This window comes from Glycine soja, chromosome 10, assembly GCF_004193775.1.
Source record: "Glycine soja cultivar W05 chromosome 10, ASM419377v2, whole genome shotgun sequence".
NCBI classification, from domain to species: Eukaryota; Viridiplantae; Streptophyta; class Magnoliopsida; order Fabales; family Fabaceae; genus Glycine; species Glycine soja.
This window is the reverse complement of record NC_041011.1, coordinates 48233938-48253875: the sequence shown is the minus strand read 5'-3', so window position 1 is coordinate 48253875 and position 19938 is coordinate 48233938. Positions and strand designations below refer to the sequence as shown.

At 35.6% G+C, this 19938-nt stretch overlaps 1 protein-coding gene across 4 annotated transcripts; it reads left to right on the top strand.

Moving 5' to 3' along the window:
• The first annotated feature begins 12797 nt into the window (after window positions 1–12797).
• Window positions 12798–19615, top strand: LOC114372574 (homeobox-leucine zipper protein ANTHOCYANINLESS 2-like). Of its 4 annotated transcripts, none has more exons than XM_028330214.1 (9): window positions 12798–12935; window positions 14350–14567; window positions 14687–14804; window positions 14909–15598; window positions 15801–15902; window positions 15979–16191; window positions 17434–17608; window positions 17684–18051; window positions 18787–19615. In XM_028330214.1, the coding sequence occupies exons 2-9, from the start codon at window positions 14359–14361 to the stop codon at window positions 19165–19167; spliced, it is 2256 nt and encodes a 751-aa protein (XP_028186015.1). In that variant the 5' UTR covers window positions 12798–12935; window positions 14350–14358; the 3' UTR covers window positions 19168–19615. The 4 variants fall into 4 exon arrangements, with proteins under 4 accessions (XP_028186015.1, XP_028186013.1, XP_028186014.1 ...); XM_028330212.1 differs by lacking the exon at window positions 12798–12935 and adding an exon at window positions 13165–13237; XM_028330213.1 differs by lacking the exon at window positions 12798–12935 and adding an exon at window positions 13280–13470.
• Window positions 19616–19938: the final 323 nt, after the last annotated feature.

The window sequence follows — 19938 nt, the reverse complement described above, 5'->3', positions numbered from 1 at the left end:
ATCACATTGGATGATGTGTCGTCCATTCTACATTTGCCCATCACTGGCGCCTTGCACAGTTTCCACGCTCTTTCTACGGAGGAGGCCAGATTCTTGCTCACGGAGTTGCTGGAAGTGTCTGCGGAGGAGGCCAGAGCCGAGACAACACTCACACGTGGAGCATATGTACGATTAGGATGGGTTCGTGACATTTATGAGACCAGATGTCAGGCCCGGCGGTGGATTGTCGCAGCTCGCGCTTATTTGCTGCACCTTGTCGGTTGCACTCTTTTTGCTAATAAGAGTGCAACATACGTGCATGTGGTCCACCTTGACGCTTTCCGGGACCTCGCTCATAGTGGTGGTTATGCTTGGGGGGTTGCCGCGCTGGTTCATATGTACGACCAGTTAGATGAGGCTTGTAGGACCACCACCCGACAGCTTGCGGGGTACTTGACGCTATTTCAGGTAAATTTTGTGTTTATTAATATGTTAGGTTCGATTATGATTTAAACATGTTTTTATGTTATGTTAACCTCAATTATTGTGTAGTGCTGGATCTATGAGCACTTTCCTAGTGTGCATCAGTGCGTGACTGACGACACATACCAGGAGACGTCCCCACGTGCTTCCCGGTGGTTGACGTCGAAGGCGCACATGAAGGGCATCACAGGAGCACCCTACAGGGCACGTTGTGATGGTTTGACCGTCACAGATGTGTCCTGGTTGCCGTACACGGAGCATCGGGGTGTTAGGGCGTTTCAGGAGATTTCATCGTTCCAGGGTCAGCTCAGATGAGGTCCTATGATCGTCGCAGTTCGACCGGAGAGGGTGGTACGCCAGTTCGGTTACATCCAGAGCATCCCTCCGCCGCCTGTTAGTGCACGATTGTCACAGGATCAGATAGATGACAGGTGGATGGAGTTTGCGGATCACTTACTACCTGCGGGTCAGCCTTGTTTAGTGCCTGGGCAGGTATCTGCGGATTACATTGAGTGGTTTTTCCGCATATCTCACCCTTTCATGACACCGACCCAGGCAGCTGACCAGCAGAGGGATGCACCAGCTGCAGACCCTGAGGACTACATACAGCCGCCCAACCCCCAGGTTCCAGTGGCATTTGACCTCCCTCCATATGTGGTAAGATTATTTGCGCGTTTAATGTTTTATGAGTTGTTGTTTATTTTGAATTTCATAATAAATGTTTTTACTGACTTTGACAGGATGATTACGAGGGATATGAGGCGATTGCACAGAGGTTGGAGCGTGTGCTCAACCTTAGGATAGTCACTGCAGGCACAGAGTTATATGACATTATGCAGGACTGCCTGACGATCGCGAGAGGGGGACCCAGTGCTGATGGGACGGTCAGGGCTCGTCAGAGACGCCGCACGGACCATTGATCATTGTATTTATTTTGTTGTGTTGTAGTTGACATGAATATTTGTAATTATTACAGTTTTTGTTTAATATAGTTGACGTGTTTTGCACAGTTTATTATTTTATAATATAGTTTGTTATTCCGATTGTTTGTGGTCCTTAAGCGAAGTTTACGGTTGTTTTAAATTTATTTTTAAAAAAAGGGAACCTAGAATCATGAGTTTTGTTTGTAAGAATTACATAAAAAATAAAAGTTTTTAAAATGATTAATAATTCATAAGTGAACCCTTTTTCAATGTTCAAGTACCCATGTTTGTAAGAATTACATAAATGAACCCTTTTTCCATGTTTGTAAGAATTACATAAAAAACATAAGTTTTTAGAATCATGAGTTTTGTTTGTAAGAATTACATAAATGAATCTTTTTTCCATGTTCAAGTACCCATGTTTGGGATTTTTTTGCGTGGGTGTGTCTGTGCCCTGAGACAATGGAAGGCGGCCATTTCTCATGTTTGGACGTCAAAGAATCCAAAAAAAATAGTCCCGTTCCCCAGTTCCGTCAACTAACACGTCAAAACAAAGCCTCAAAATCCAAAAAAATAGGAAATGAACCCTTTTTCCATGTTCAAGTACCCATGTTTGGGATTTTTTTGCGTGGGTGTGTCTGTGCCCTGAGACAATGGAGGGCGGCCATTTCTCATGTTTGGACGTCAAAGAATCCAAAAAAAATAGTCCCGTTCCCCAGTTCCGTCAACTAACACGTCAAAACAAAGCCTCAAAATCCAAAAAAATAGGAAATGAACCCTTTTTCCATGTTCAAGTACCCATGTTTGGGATTTTTTTGCGTGGGTGTGTCTGTGCCCTGAGACAATGGAGGGCGGTCATTTCTCATGTTTGGACGTCAAAGAATCCAAAAAAAATAGTCCCGTTCCCCAGTTCCGTCAACTAACACGTCAAAACAAAGCCTCAAAATCCAAAAAAATAGGAAATGAACCCTTTTTCCATGTTCAAGTACCCATGTTTGGGATTTTTTTGCGTGGGTGTGCCTGTGCCCTGAGACAATGGAGGGCGGCCATTTCTCATGTTTGGACGTCAAAGAATCCAAAAAAAATAGTCCCGTTCCCCAGTTCCGTCAACTAACACGTCAAAACAAAGTCTCAAAATCCAAAAAACTACGAAATGAACCCTTTTAACAATTAAATTTTTGGACCACTGAAACAACGCATTCAACTTTATTATGGGAATTAAACACGCCGTAAACATATAAAGGTTACATCAACAAAAAAACAAAAAATTAAACATGACATTCAGTTGTTTAGCGACTTGCTTGATTAAATTCTTCAGTTCATCGATGATACATGTTGAAGGAATTTGAAATTTCTTAGGATTTTTTCCTGTGAACGCGCAACCAACAAATTTGTTCTGCGGTGGCATGTTCCATTTGCCGTTGTAATACAGGATCGCGTCATGAATACGAGGCATAGTGCGTTCAAGTAAGTTTATTATTCCATCTGGTGTTCTTCCAACGGTGCATAATAACTCAATCGGACCAACACAAGAAAATTGATCATTACACATTAACATTGTGTTGACATCGTCATCATTTATCAATTTGATACACTCAAAGCGAATTTGGTTACCTGTATCGGTGAATGGCTTCCGGTAGTGAATTTCATCCAAAAATTGTTTGTCGGATAGCTGAAGGGTATTGTGTATTCTGGTTTTTAGGCTTGCAAAATCACACCTATTTGGTACTCGAATGGGCACCGGAGTTGAAGTTTGGAAGTAAACCCCAGTATCATTGTGAATAATCGATCCATTTGGATAAATGAAAGCCAACCTTGAGTTGACAATCGTCTGACTGCTAGTTTCTCCTAGAAATGCCATAGTTTGTGTATCAGTTGGGAGATTATTTGAAAGCAAGATAATGTGTGATTTAGTAGCCTAGTCTGCCATATATATAGATGGTTGTGACCGAGCCTTTGTTTAACTTTGTTTACAAAAAAATAGACACGCGTAAATGTGTAGTCAAGTCAGTCAATGTGTTGTCGCTAATGTGTAGTCAAGTCAACCAATGTGTTGTTGAGCGACTGCTAGTTTCAAAATGTGTACTGAAGTCAACCAATGTGTTGTCACGCTCAAACTGTAACACGCATGCATGTCATTATGTGTTGTCAATTATGACAATGATGTATGCTGTACGCGTAAATGATTTTTGTTGGACCAACAATTTCCTTGCTTAACCAAACGAGTAGTTGATAATATTAATTGGTTAGTGACGGGTTACAACGAATTATATCGCATAATGAATACAAATAAATAAACAATGAATGTTTAGTCTTCATTTAGGTCTACATAGTGTGTTTTGAATGACATCAAGCTTGTGTATTCCTGCATTCTACTAATATATGGAATTGCCCATTGCTTTGCCTGAGAATAACAATTGGTTGACCACAACAGCGCTGGGGGCGGCAACGGACAATGGTCTTTCAAATAAACCTGTTGTACATGAACAAACATTATATCAAGCGAAGTCATTGCATAATTGTTACACTAACTATATTCAATGTACCTGAACAAAATGATTTCCAAACACGTGACCGACACATATGATGCGGTGGCCAGAAGAGTCAGGTGGTGGTTGACTTCTAAGAGGGAAAAATGTCATGCTTTGTTGTTGGGACAACGATACAAGGATTACGTTATACCGTGAAGCAATCACATATCCTATGTCTGTTATATCCATCCACTTGTCCACACTAACCTGAATGAACCAAACATACACATGTAAGTAATTTAAACATTGTTATTAAAAAAAATTAACCTAAAAATATACCTTTGAAAATCCATCAACAAGTAGGGACAACTTTAATTGTTCAAATCTCTCTGTGCCACCGAAGAGGTTCATGTACTCATGCGACCACCTGCCAAGTTCTTTAAGCAATTCATTACGCACTAACGGCCACGAATCTTCCCCCATACCTAATAAAGCGCCAATGGACCGATATCCACAGTTACCGTCCGCTTTCACATCCACAACGTCACGAATGAAACCTTGAAAGAATGACGCAAATTGATCCAACATCGGGATGATCCTTGTTGGCTGACGCGGTTGAGAACATGATGCACTTCGTTTCACTGGAGAGTTGCTGCTTTGAACAGAATGAAAAGCATCAACATACTCCCAGTAAGACGGATCACGCTTTGTGGATGTTTGACTTCTTTTCATCGGTTTCTTCGGTGCACCTTTAGTGTTCACCTTTGATGGAGGAGGGCACATAGAGTTATGATCAGGGTATGCGATTTCTCGAAGTTTACTCTTCAGATTTACTTTGCCAGCCACATCAAGTTCATCAAACCTTTTAGATATGACCTCTATTTCTTCCTTGATGGTGACTTCCGTCTCACATAACCCTTGGTCTGAAAAGCAAAGTCTCCTCCAAAAAAGATGGACTGACTCCAATGGGATGCTGCTAGCAGTATACCTAGAAAGCTCACATGCACAAGGAAGCCCGTGCGTGCTTCTCATCACACAACCACAAGAAGAGAGATTGTTGCCGAGATAACGTAGACGGTCAATCTCAGAAGCAATCTGATTTAAAGCATCCCTCGAAACCATCCCAAGAAGCCTCTTGTATAAGGTTTTTTTATATACATGGCCAACCACATGCGTATTGGTTTCAAAGGATGCTTTAATTTCGACGTGTTGCAGCGTGATCATGTTGTTCATGGCATCCCAAACACTACATAGGTCTCCAACGCTATTTTGTAGTACTCTTTTGAGAGCCCAATGAGCTGATTCAACCCTACATTTAAAATACACAACAAACATGAAAATATACAACAATTAAATACCATTTAATATTAATCGTTACTAACAAATAAAATCAGTTGTTAATACCTGTTTGTTGTTGTGTTGCCTAGGTGCATGACCTTAATCGTCCATGCTGTAATAAATTTTTCCTTGTGGGGGATAATCCATGTGTCGTTAACATAGTCAACGAACATCGGCCAAGGCGAACAAGCAACTTGAAACTTCTGATATGACTCATGGAACTCGTATTCGGACGGACAATCAACCAAAGTACCCCAGTTATCCATTACATAGTCCCACGCATTTTTTTCCCCGATTAAAGATTTGCACTTCGCCTTCACATTCTTATCGATATGAAACCTGCACAACAAATTAGTAGACTCGGGAAACACAGTTTTCACTGCATTCATCAGTGCTAGGTCTCTGTCAGTGACAATAACAAGAGGGAGGCGATCGTGTCTTAAAAATAGGCCTCGAAATCGTTCCAAAGCCCATACAATATTATTAACACGCTCAGCCTCCAGATATGCAAACCCAGCAGAGAATGTCATCGCCGTTGGTGTCACTCCAACAAAGTCAAGTAGTGGGAGTCTGTACCTGTTTGTTTTGTAGGTACTGTCTATAAAAAACACCAGATGACATGCATTGCATAACTTTACTGCATCTGGGTGACACCAAAACAGATCACGCACCACAACTTCATCCTTCAATCTATGCCAATGAATGTATTGATCACGTTCGAGAAGCTTCATCAGATGCTGCATTTCGGTATCAGCTCCTCTTATTGAAGAACGATATGCACTTCTTGCATTGTAAATTTGCTTTATCGTGGTGTAACTGTCGGCATTGTGTTCCTTCAACGTTAGCAAGATGTTTTTCGGTTTCACCATCGACTTTGTCATATCAGCAATAATTTTCTTTTCTTCCTTAGTCAATCGCCCGGCGTATGGATGTCCAACTAAGGACTTCGCCAATTCATGATTATGAATCCCACAGATCAACTTCACTATCCAACCTTCCCCTCCACGCACTGGTTTCTCACGAAGCCTGAAGGGACAACCACATTTCCTACTCCCAGTGTCTTTTCTAACGAATTCTTTATTTCTACACTTGTACGTACCACTCCTTTCACACCCAATTAATACAAATGAACTTCTTCCTCTGCTACCGGTCTCTGTGTTAGATCTCATAATCACAGCAACAAATCCATTTTCATGGGCAACTGTTCGAGCCCATTGCAAAACATCATCTCGAGTAGCGAATACCTACAACGCAACCCTAACACATTAATTTTCGTACAAACCATCAATTCAACCAATGACTCAAATTATCTATGATTACCTGAGATGTATTAAAAGCATTTGAACAATCGACATGTCGTTCATTCACTCCACATTCTTCTTGATTATCATAATCATAATCCATATGAACTTCTTGTGACATCGCAAAGTCATACCTCCATTGATCTTCGTCCATCTTAAGGACATATGCATCATACACAAGTACATTCAAATTATCATATAACCACATCCAAAAATTTACTACACCTTAAATAACAAACATATTAATAGGACATATGCATCATACACGACTATATTAAAATTATCACTATATTCTAAATTTATAACTACATTATTTACTTAAACTAAACTTATCACTATAATAAACAACTAATAAAACATTTTTGTACCATTATACATTTAAGTTACCTAAATCATTTAATATTATACCATTATACCTAATTAAATCAATAATCCACAACATATATAAACCAGAAATAAAAAAAAATTATAAAACAGAAATATATATATATATATATATATATATATATATATATATACCATTATAAAACAAAAAAATTCTAATCCACAATATATATCATTATACCTAATTAAACCAATAATTCATTATTAACTAACAGAAATATATATAAAACAGAAATTAAAAAAATTATAAAACAGAAATTAAAATAAATTACTAATAATTTAACATTCCGGAAGAAGGTCTTCCGGAAGTTACGAAGGCCAATTCCGGAAGAAGTGCTTCCGGAAACTACTTCCGGAAGACCTTCTTCCGGAATTGGGCTTCTTAACTTCCGGAAGAAGGTCTTCCGGAAGTTACGAAGCCCAATTCCGGAAGAAGTGCTTCCGGAAGTAGTTTCCGGAAGAACTTCTTCCGCAATTGGCCTTCACCACTTCCGGATGAAGGTCTTCCGGAAGTTACGAAGGCCAATTCCGGAAGAAGGTCTTCCGGAAGTAGTTTCTGGAAGCACTTCTTCCGGAATTGGCCTTCGTAACTTCCGGAAGACCTTCATCCGGAAGTGGTCATTCCGGACCTTCCTCCTTCTGTGCCTAAAATTTCTTCCGGATACATTTTTTACTGTTTTTCTTCTCTAAAAGCTAACCGGAAAACGAAATAAACGCGTACCTCCGACAAAATAGGAACAACAGCCACTAATAAAACTTCAAATACGGAACACGGGACCACCAAATCTTCAAATACTTCACTTCACGGGACCACCAACAGACTGCTGAAGGGACCACCACCGAAACAACAGCAAACGGAAGAAACAAACAAAGCAAACTGAAGAAGAAACAAAGCAAACGGAAGAAGAAACAAAGAAAGCGCAGTAAAACACAGCCTGAAGACGTTAATTTAAAGAAATTTACACAAGGGCAAAATCGTCATTACATACGCATTAAAAAAAAAAACTAACTTCCGGAAGAAGCTTCTTCCGGAAGACAATGGAATTCTTCTGGAAGAAGCTTCTTCCGGAAACATTCCGGATGACGTTCTTCCGGAAATTGTCTGTGAGTATTTCCGGAAGACACAAATTAATCTTCCGGAAGAAGTTTCTTCCGGAAACTTTCCGGAAAAATTATTTCCGGAACTTTTCCGGAAGAACCTTCTTCCGGAAGAATAATTGCTGAAGGGCAGTTTCGCCACTTCACTGTTTGCTGGGTGCCCCAGCAATAATGCTGGGTGCACGTAGCAACTCCCCAATTATTTTGGTTCACTTTTTTTGTCTTGGATTCAAATTGAACCTGATTTTGCAATCAACACAAAAAAAAGTTGTGTAATTATAAAAATGTACGCATTTTATAGGAAAAGAAAATTCTGTTTAAATAAAAAATAATTAAAAAGAAAAGATGTTTTAAAACTTTGTGAGGGGACAACTTGCCTAAAAAATAAAAAATGTGAAATGGCAGAAAATTCTGAACTAAACGTGACTTGTGAAGTTGTGATCCTTCTTAAAAATGCTTGCTGTCTACATAATACAGTTAGTTTGTTTGTTTTTTTTACAATAATACAGTTGGCTTTAATCGTAGATGATATTTACATCACCTAGTTAATTAAATAAACGAAATTCATTTATAAGCTTCTTAATGGAAATAGAAGAACCTCGTACACGAACATATGGCTGCATATAAATTTTTAGATTCTAAAAATATCATAGTCTGTCTCAAAATCTGAATAATCATTATATATGTTTTAAAGAGTGTTTTGAAAATTTATTTGGAATAAATTGCTGTTGAAATTAATAATAATGAATAGGGAAGGCAAAATATTTTACTATGTTATACTCATTTTGCTATAGTTCAATCGGTGAGTTATTTTGACAAATTTTTTATTCATATAAATTGAAGACACTGTTTCACTTATCTTAAGGTTCTTGACATTTTGACAAATTAAAAGCATGAAAGATAATTTAGATTATTAAAAACATTACTATAAACTTAATTAATTGAAAACAAGCGCGCGCATACTCACGACTTTTAACCTTGTACTCTGAGTCATGTAATATAAGAGTGTCTTCCTCTAATAAATCAAATCATTTTAACTACCTGTCACGCATGCTTCAAAGTGATTATCTGCAGAAGAATATTTGCAAGATCTCCCACATAACTCTATTTTTAGTTTTGTAATAAAAATGATTATTAATTTTCATGCCATTAAATCTGAAGGCATTTATATTGCACACCTTATAAATAAGGTAGGCTATATAGGCACTTGGCATATATATTACTACATTTTATGAAGTCGAAGGTTCTATTGTATCTTTAAATTCATTTCGTTTCATAACTTCTCCCCTCTTTCTTTTATTGTGGCTCGTAACAAATATTATTTAGGTTTATTTTTCACCTTTTGAATTCAAGGTTAGGACTTAGGAGTATTTTAAATCTGAATTATCTAACTAGTTGAACAAATCGAATCGAATATTTAAGTTGTTTTTTCTCAAACAGTAGGATTCAACCTAAATTAAACTAATTACTAAACTTGATTTCTATTAATTTGGTTCTCGAGTTTATATATTTGGATGCCAATACAAAGGTAAATAAATTTACCAAAAAAAATACAACGGTAAATTTTCTTATTTTTTATGATGGACATTTGTAATTTTCATAACAAATTTCTGAATTCTTTTACATTTTTAAACCAAAAATATATTACTAATTTGATTTTTTTTTAGTCAAAAGTTTAATAAGTTGTGTCTCACTAACTCATCAAAGTTATAGCATAACTTAAAACCTAATAAGCACTTACAAAAATAAAATAAAAAAATATGTATCAATCTTTCACCAACAAAGTTATTAACAATGAGATTTGAACCCATATTTTGGGGGAAAAAACGTATTCGTTTGTTCTTGAAAAAAACAAGTTGAAAGTTAGTTAGTGATCATATATCTTCTATAGAAAGGTCACGCCTATTTATATTTTAAATCTTATCATTTAAATATAATTTAGTGATTTATATTTTTAGTTCTCATTTAATCATTTAAAATTTTGTTTTTACACTATTTAATAATTTTCTTTACAATAAAAAATCTATCCATAATCTATTGAATTAATTATTTGATATTATATTTCTTAACATGCATATTAAATTTCCTTATAAAGTTTGAAGGACAAAACTGATATATGATAATATCAATTGGATTCCCTTATTTTTGTATGATGATATCGCCGAACCATGAACATCAATGCATGCATAATTAGGTCTTGTGTGGTGTCTAAGACTCATACCATTGTAGAATAAATGATGGCCACAACAAATATATAAATCAAGACAACAATTTTTTGTGTAAACGTTAAATAAATAAATCATTTTTATTATATAAGGATTTTTTTTATTTTTTATATCAATTTAGTAATTTAAAATAGTTTGGATGAATGTGTGACATCCTTCATGTTTCAACCCACGAGCTTACATACTGCCCAATAGCTTTGTTGTTTATTTGAGAGGATATTTTCACATATTCCTAAAGGATTTTGGTATTTTTCAAATAACACGACATAAAATAATTGTTTTGATAAATAAATAGTAGACTATATATTTTTATTAGCAATTAACTTAATTAAATAAAACAATTAATAAGTCAATGATTAATGATTAAACAGAAAAGTTTTCAATTAATGTCCATAAATAAATAAACAATTAATGTATGTGCATTTAGTTGGACTGTGCAAATAAATTAAAATGAAACGTTGTGTCGATCTATATATTGTACTCCGATGGTTCTATTTGAATTATTCAATTATTTTTATATTATTGTTGACATGGTCGAATTATTTTATTGATTAAAAATATATAATAAATGAAAAACATTTTTAGGTTGTTAGAAAATCAAAATTAAATTTTAAAAATCTTAGAATTCTGAGTACGTTTAATTAGTTTTCCAGATATTTATAGCATTTTCCTATTAATTTTTTTAAAAAAACATACCAAAGAAATGGTGTGTTTATACTTATATGGAAAATATGCTACGGTAAAAAATATATGTTAAATGAAAATGAAAAAAAGAATTACTCTGGATTCCCTTGTCTTGAACAATGAACACTGTCAATGCCGTGAGTGTCTTAAATTGCAATTGACGCAAGCACAAAAACAAATAAGCCAACACTGATAGGAAGCACAATATGATGATATTATTTTCACACCCCCCTCTTCTTTCTAGCCCATTCTCCTTCCCAGCTCTCTTGTATAAATTACATGTATTTTTATACTAATTAAATATCTCGTGTTCTCTGCATGGGTCTTAATTTTATAATTTATATTTTTCTTTATACATGTAGTGTTGGGATTCTTTCTTTATTGGAGAGATTCTAGAAAATTTTAGAACTTTGTAGGGAAGTGTAGAATTTTCTAAAATGTTCTGAAGAACTCTAAAATAATATAGAACTCTTTAGAAGTTTGTGGAAAAGTGTGAAAATCTCTGAAATATTATGAATATATGTTGAATCTTATGAAAGAATACTAAAAGGAATACGAGAGTCTAGAGACTCCTATAATATGTGGAGTATTGTAGAAAATTAATTTCCACCATTGGATACAAGTAATCTGCACTATTTATTCATTGTGGATGTGAAATAATATAAATAAGGATAAGAGCTTTTATTTTTAACCATCAAAGATAAGAGTGAATTTTTTTAGAGTGAGAAAACTAAGTCAACCTCTTTGAGAGAAAAGATATATAGTTTAGTAAGTCATTATCCTAAATTGATATGCTTAGAATTTTATTACATTAAATATCATTAAAATAATTATATTAATTATTATTGATAGAATAATTGAATGTATAACCCGTAAATGAATTATATAGGTAATTTTTTCAGAATCGAGATGATAAATAAAAAGTTGTTATAATTATAATATATTAAATAAATTAAATATTTTATAATATAAAATGATAAAAAACAATTTAAAATTTAATGATTGGATTGATTTATTTAATTAGAAGATATTTTTAAGGAAATACTATTTTGAATAAAAAATTAAAATAATTATCGCTTGTATTATAATCGTGATTTATTATCATAAATTATATAAAAATAATATATTACCATAATTATAATCACGATTTATTATTTTGATTAAAAAATTGATTGATTGTATTAGAACAATTTTTTTATATATGAAATATAAAAAATAGTAGATAAATAGATAGATTATAAGAAATAATTTTATTTGAATCAAATAAAATTATTAAAATAAATAATTTTTTAATAAAATTAGTACAAATACAATTCTAATTTTTGAAATCAATAATTCAAAATAATCGTACATCAACGCAGTCCATAATTCTTACTTGAAACTAAAAAAAGAAAAGAAAAAGAAGGAAAAACGAGGCAAATCCAAGATTGGATAAAAGATTGGATTCGTGACGCACACAAGATCCAATCCGTTAGATCCCCTACTGACGCCACCGATTCAGATTTTACTCACTTCCATTCATCACCCTCCACGTTAACCTTTCAATCCAAACATAACCTTATGGTCCTTAACCCCTCGACTCTCTCATTGGCCATTATTAGATCTTATCGTGGACCGACACGCACGAGATGAAAGCCATCCAAAAGGACAAAGCGAGTAGATTGTAGTTGACAATAGTAATAGCGGACGCAGGGGCGCGTGTGACACGCGCTCCATGTTGAGTTGTGATTGGTGGCGGACATCACAAACCCCTTCTTTCTAGCATGGACCCCACTCTCTTATGCTATGCATTTCCTCACATTATAGAAAATAATAATAATAAATAAGTGTGTGTTGAGAAGAGAGTAACCACAGAGAAAGATGTGGTTGAAGAAGCAGCAGCTATATTATTATTAACAGGAACTGCCACAAAAGGGGTTTGGAATCTAACTTGGATTCAAAGCAAAACCCCAAAGGGTTCTTTCTTTCAGTTAGGAAAAAACAAACAAATATCTTTTAGAGAAGAAAGAAAAGAAAACCATTGACTTTCTGATTACCCCCATAGTCACTGTAAGTCAGCTCCATCATTTTTTTTTTTATTGTTAAAGAAGAATCAACATATGATATAAATATTAGTATACTATTTTATTTTATCTGTCCCTTTCTCTTTCAAGAAAAACATACTAATAGTGAGAGAAAGAGATTTTTACCTTTTAAGATTGAATGGTTTTTGCTGTCAAATTTATCAACCACGAATTGGATATTTTAATTTTATAATTTAAAAGAGAAATCATAACTTTTCTAGGCTGTGGAACCGAGTGGCTCTGTTTGTTATTTTGGCTCTTTTACTTTGCTCACTGTCAAATTAAAAGGTATCGTTTTCTCCGTACCATGGTTGGTTTGTATACCATCTAACTTTCTCCATTTCTCAGTTTCTCACTTATATTATATCAGTGTGGGGGTGGAGAGAGAAGAGAAGAGAGAATGGCGGGGGTGGTGTCAACGAGTTCTTTTATCCTAGCTTAGATTTGGTGTGATGCATTTGAAACGAAAAGTCAGGGTGGTGTGTGTGAATATGACTATGAGATGCTACATGTGAAATAAGGTTTTGTTTTGTGTTTGTTGTTGTCCTTTTTTCTTTTTTTTTTCCTGATGGGCGTTTTGGCTTAGACCTCTTGGATTTTCTCCTTGCTGGGGTCTTTTTCAAAATTCTCAGTACTGACAAAGAATCGGTCAAGTGTGAAATATAGGAAAAACAAGTGGTTTTAGTCCTTCTTATTATGTGTCACTGTTCGTTGTGTTTTTTCTGCTGTTGGGGTTGCAGACATGAGATGCAGGTGTGAACCTTGGATCAGAAAGGAAGGGGATTTTTCTTGTCCTGTTGCTCTTTCCATCTGTTTCAGGAATAGCCTTTTAGCTATCTGCTAGAGAGAAAGAGAGAGAAAAAGGAGTGTCGACAAGGAAACAACTTTTTGGCCATGTCTACTTTTTCACACTAAAAATCCAATCTTGTCAGTGTTTAGCTCAATCTGGTTTAAAAGTTCAAAAAGTTAAGCGTATTAAGGAATCAAAAAACTGAAAAAAGTTCCTTCGCAAAAGTGAAAGTGACAATTTTGGGTAAAAAATAGAAATAAAGAAAAAAGGGAAGAACATGAGAGTCAGCATGGGAGGAGGAATAGAAGCACAGAAAATTTTGGGAGATAAAAGAGAAAGGGTCAATCCATTTTTTTAAAGTCTTTTGTGCGGGTCTGAGGGTTGCAGTGTGGGGGTGCAAGAGTTACGACTGATATTTATTTCTCAATCCATTCCCAGTTCAATGCAAAATTCATCTTCCTTCTCCTACTCAACTGTATGGTTTTGGTTTCTATGTCTAATCATTTTGTTTCATTGTTTATTTCTCTGTTGGCATTGAATTTTAATTGTGCATCTTATTATTCATCCCTCTTCTTGTTGTTGATGAGGCCATGATTATAATATTCTACAGCAAAGGAAAATGGAGGGCCCCAGTGAGATAGGTCTCATTGGAGAAAATTTTGATGCTGGTTTGATGGGGAGGATGAGGGACGATGAGTATGAAAGCCGTTCTGGAAGTGATAACTTTGAAGGCGCATCTGGTGATGATCAGGATGGTGGTGATGATCAGCCACAGAGGAAGAAGAGATACCACAGACACACCCCTCACCAAATTCAAGAGCTTGAGGCGTATGGCTTTATGAAACTTTGCAGCTTTTTAATTTTTATTTTGCTGATTCGCTTGTATGGTTGAGTTATGTGGTAAGTTTTGTTTGTGTTTTTTTGGGTTTATCTTTTATTGATTTTAGTTTCTTCAAGGAGTGTCCTCATCCTGATGAGAAGCAAAGGTTGGATCTAAGTAAGAGGCTTGCTTTGGAGAATAAGCAAGTCAAGTTTTGGTTTCAGAATCGACGAACCCAAATGAAGGTGAATTTGAAGACACTAATACAATATATATTATTGAACTTGAATGCAGTTTGCTGATGCAATTTTGATATTGCACTAATTGAAGTGATTTTCTCTTGAATCAGACCCAACTGGAACGCCATGAGAACATAATGCTTAGGCAGGAGAATGATAAGCTCAGAGCTGAGAACAGTTTGATGAAGGACGCCATGTCAAATCCAGTGTGTAACAACTGTGGTGGCCCTGCTATTCCTGGCCAAATTTCATTTGAAGAGCATCAGATTAGAATTGAGAATGCTAGACTAAAGGATGAATTGAACCGTATATGCGCCTTAGCAAACAAGTTCCTTGGCAAGCCAATCTCATCATTGACCAATCCCATGGCTCTCCCAACCTCAAATTCTGGTCTTGAACTTGGTATTGGAAGGAATGGGATTGGTGGTTCAAGCACCCTTGGCACTCCCTTGCCTATGGGGCTTGATTTGGGAGATGGAGTGTTGGGCACTCAACCTGCAATGCCTGGGATTAGACCAGCATTGGGATTGATGGGAAATGAAGTTCAGCTTGAGAGATCTATGCTTATAGATCTTGCATTGGCTGCTATGGAGGAATTGCTGAAGATGACTCAGGCAGAGAGCCCACTTTGGATCAAGAGTTTGGATGGTGAGAAGGAAATGTTTAACCATGAGGAGTATGCAAGGTTGTTTTCTCCTTGTATTGGTCCAAAACCCACTGGCTATATAACTGAAGCTACAAGAGAAACTGGGATAGTAATCATCAACAGTTTAGCCCTTGTGGAAACTTTGATGGACGCGGTATGACTATAATGATCAACTTCCTAGCCTCCAGTGAAGTTTAACCAATTTTAGTTTTTTGAATTGCCATTGATGCAGGGACCAAAGCAATGTTTTTGATTTGGTGTTTTTGTTCCTAACATTGGACTATAACTATTACTTAGTCTAGAATTGATGCAGGTATGTTTAATATCTTGTTTTAATTGTTTATTTCTTTGAATAGAATCGATGGGCAGAGATGTTTCCCTCTATGATTGCTAGAGCTATCAACCTCGATGTTATATCTAATGGCATGGGTGGAACAAGAAATGGTGCTCTACAAGTGGTGTGTTTCATTACTGTATATTTACTTCATTGTGCCTTAGTGGTTGTCTGGAACTGACTGGGATTATGTATTTCAGATGCATGCTGAGGTTCAATTGCTTTCGCCACTAGTTCCTGTCCGTCAAGTAAGATTCATCCGATTCTGTAAGCAGCATGCAGAAGGTGTTTGGGCTGTGGTTGATGTTTCTATTGAGATTGGTCATGATGCTGCTAATGCACAGCCATTCATGAGCTGTAGGAGGCTTCCTTCTGGCTGTATTGTGCAGGATATGCCCAATGGTTACTCCAAGGTAAGTGCTGATGATCTATAAGTACTTTTTAAGACTTCTTTGTTTTCTTTTTAATCTTTGCGTGACACTGTTTATTGCTTTTTGTGGTGTTCAGATTCTTTTTTCTTCTTTTTTTAAATTGAGGGTATCTTCTTACTTTTGATAATGAATGGGGTCATTTTGTTATAGCTGATTTTATAGTTTTGCAAGAAGTTACACTTGACTTCTAAGTGAACTTTGTTTTGACTGCTATGAATAGAATAAGGTTCAACTTTGCTTGAGAAATCAGTCTTTTTTACTAGTTTTTTTATTTGAGGAGATGCTATAATCTTCTAACTTCAGAGTAAGTTTTGCTTGCTGTCTGTATTTAATTTGTCCAGTGCTGCTCCTTGAGAATAGTGAATCGAGGCTTATATTGTTTGGCAATAGTTTGAAACTTCGTTTCTGTTTCGCATCTTTTAGTATTTAAAAGTGCATGAAAATTTTAAATCTTGGGTTCTTCAGTCCTCGTTGTATAAACAATACACTTGATGCTTCTATTCCTATCTCTTTTTATATTCTTACTGCATACGAGACCATAATGACCTGGATCCAGTCATTTGCTTCTATAATATAATGCTGACAGGTGATTTGTTAATCCGTGCCCTTTAATATATTCATATAGGTTTTGCAATGTTAAAAAAATTCCATAATCTGTGTTGGGATTCGCCACCATCTCGTTGACATCTGCTCCAATTTTGACATTTCACATAATCCTCTACAAACTTATTAGTTGGGGTATTAATTTATAATTAGCCTAGGGTTTTATGTCCCAAACATTTTTTGTGTGTATGTGGAGTTTTACGTCATTCAATAGTTACACCCTTCTAATTGAGTTATCATATTTATATATCCAACTTCTCTTTTATCTCATTTAATAATCATCCCATTTTGGGGTAATATGGGTAGAAGGATGAGAGAAATAGAAAGAACAAAAATAAATTAAGGAAGAGAGAAATTGATAGATACGACAAATGATGTAATAGGAAATGAAAAGAGAGATAAGATGGAAAATGAAGTGGAGGTGAAATGGAAGAGAAGTCAAGTGGATGAGTATAAGAACAACTTATTTGATGTATATAGCCAACACAAAAAAAGATTGATAACTATTCACTACATTGGCTTGTGATTCTTTACATAACGGAAACTTTGCTTATCTTAAGTAGTTAAATTATTTCTTTATTATTGCAATGGATTTTTGAAAGAAAGTTTCACTATTTGTAGGTTACTTGGCTTGAACACTGGGAGTATGATGAGAATGTTGTACACCAACTTTATCGCCCATTGCTTAGTTCTGGTGTTGGATTTGGTGCTCATAGATGGATCGCTACCCTCCAAAGGCAATGTGAATGCTTGGCTATCCTCATGTCCTCTTCCATTTCAAGTGATGATCACACAGGTATACATGCATGCCACATTAATTTTTGTTTACATTTTCATCACATTTAATTTTTGTTGCACTTTGGCTATGCAGCATTGAGCCAAGCTGGTAGGAGAAGTATGTTGAAATTGGCACAACGCATGACTAGTAACTTCTGTTCCGGGGTTTGTGCTTCGTCCGCTCGGAAGTGGGACAGCCTTCACATAGGGACTCTTGGTGATGACATGAAAGTGATGACTAGGAAAAACGTGGATGACCCTGGTGAGCCTCCTGGGATTGTACTCAGTGCTGCCACTTCTGTTTGGGTGCCAGTGTCACGGCAAAGGCTGTTCGACTTTCTACGTGATGAACGCTTGAGAAGTGAGTGGGACATCTTGTCCAATGGTGGACCAATGCAGGAGATGGTACATATTGCCAAAGGACAAGGACATGGAAACTGCGTTTCTCTTCTTCGTGCTAATGTAAGTAGTAGTTTTATGTAGACAGGTTATAACAAGATGAAACTTAGTAATATGTAGGTTTTGTTTTAGGCAAATTATTTAGTTAAAGTTTTAGGAAACAAAAAATAGAAACTTTTTATTTAAAATAAAAGTAATTGTTATTTTAGTAATACTAATGTCATTAACACTTGTTTAATTAAAAAAATATTTAGCTAGTTATAGTTAATGCACCTTAGTCTAACATCATTTTATGTTTTTGTGGGTAGGAAGCTATGAGTACTTATTAAAAAAATTATAGGTAATCTTCCTTAAATCATGAAAGATTATTATGAGAAACAAAATATACTCAATATATAATTGTGTTAAATATTTGACGATTTAATAACCACCCATAGTAATGTGGCCTGCATTGTTTCTCCTAGAGAATATGTAAAAAAAAAAAAAACATTTGGGAAATAGATTTGGTGCAATTACCAAATTCAGCATTCACGCAGTAATGAGTCATCAAATCAAGATCATTAGAGATAAGATTGAATGACTTGGATTCTAATGCATGTTCTAAGTCGGATTTGTCAATATGAAATCTCTGATAATCATATAACGATTCTGAGCTGAATGTGTAAATGCAAAAAATAATCAATTGTTGGATTTTTTGATAGAAAAATAGTATATTTTTTGTTTCATTTTCTTCCTTTTTCTATGCTGTTTTCTGCATGTTGATGTCAATATTTTATTATAATGTTGTCTTATTTGCAGGCCGTTAACGCCAACGATAGCAGCATGCTGATTCTGCAGGAAACATGGATGGACGCGTCGTGCTCAGTGGTGGTATATGCACCAGTTGACGTGCAATCACTGAACGTGGTGATGAGTGGTGGAGATTCTGCATACGTTGCACTCTTGCCTTCAGGCTTTGCAATTCTCCCCGATGGCCACTGCAACGACAACGGCTGCAACGGGACTTTACAGAAGGGTGGCGGTGGCAATGACGGCGGCGGAAGCCTTCTCACAGTCGGGTTCCAAATACTGGTGAACAGTCTCCCAACAGCAAAGCTCACAGTGGAGTCAGTGGACACTGTGAACAACCTCATCTCCTGCACCATTCAGAAGATCAAAGCTTCTCTCAGAGTTGCATGATGATGACAACAACAACCATTTTGTTAATGCAGTAATAATAATGCAAGTTAAGTTACCTTAAATTATTATTTTGTGGTCTTTATATTTTTGGTTTCTAAGATGAATATTTATTCGGAGAGGGGTTATATAATTTGGCTGGGTGTATAGGAATTATAATTATATAGAGAGTAGTGGAAGAGGCTGAGGCAGAAAGGATCGCGTAAGAAAGGTTTCGAGTCAAGAACGAACCGCGATGGAGGAACTTGTTTGCATGCAGTTTTTCTGCTCATAGTGGTTCGGGTATTGACTCGTTCACCTGCGAGTTAGTCTCTGTGCTCTTGTTTGGATAACATTAGAAAAAACAACACATGTGCCTGTGTTACTACTTAAATTATTACTAGTGCCCATCCTATCATACACATTTGCAAATTGCTCAACTAATGTATTTTCGAATTATGCATTTTCATCATATATTTTCGCTCAAGATTAACTTTTCTTTTTTGGTTGCGACGATAATCTATAATTAATTTGAATTGGGTTTGCGGAAATTGAATTTCAAATTTATTTAGAAATTTAAACGGGGGTGTTATCATTTTCTTTTACATAAATTCATAATAGATACTTTATAATTGTTTCTTTCTAAAAGTTAAGCTCCTAAAATTTTCATTTTAAAAAAAAAACTTTAAAAAGTCGGTTAAAGTTGTAGAATTATTACAAATAGAAAGTCAACTGGATGATGAGTAATAAAACTTACCTAAGTATTTAGGCTTTGTTTTGACGGGCATATCACGT

Bases quoted from the DNA above. Each gene is read 5' to 3' on its own strand.
- LOC114372574 (XM_028330211.1), top strand. From the start codon at position 14,182: ATGCAAAATTCATCTTCCTTCTCCTACTCAACT. The intron at 15,599-15,800 runs GTATGACTATAA...TTCTTTGAATAG, and splicing joins TGGAAACTTTGATGGACGCG to AATCGATGGGCAGAGATGTT. The intron at 17,609-17,683 runs GTATACATGCAT...TTGGCTATGCAG, and splicing joins TTCAAGTGATGATCACACAG to CATTGAGCCAAGCTGGTAGG.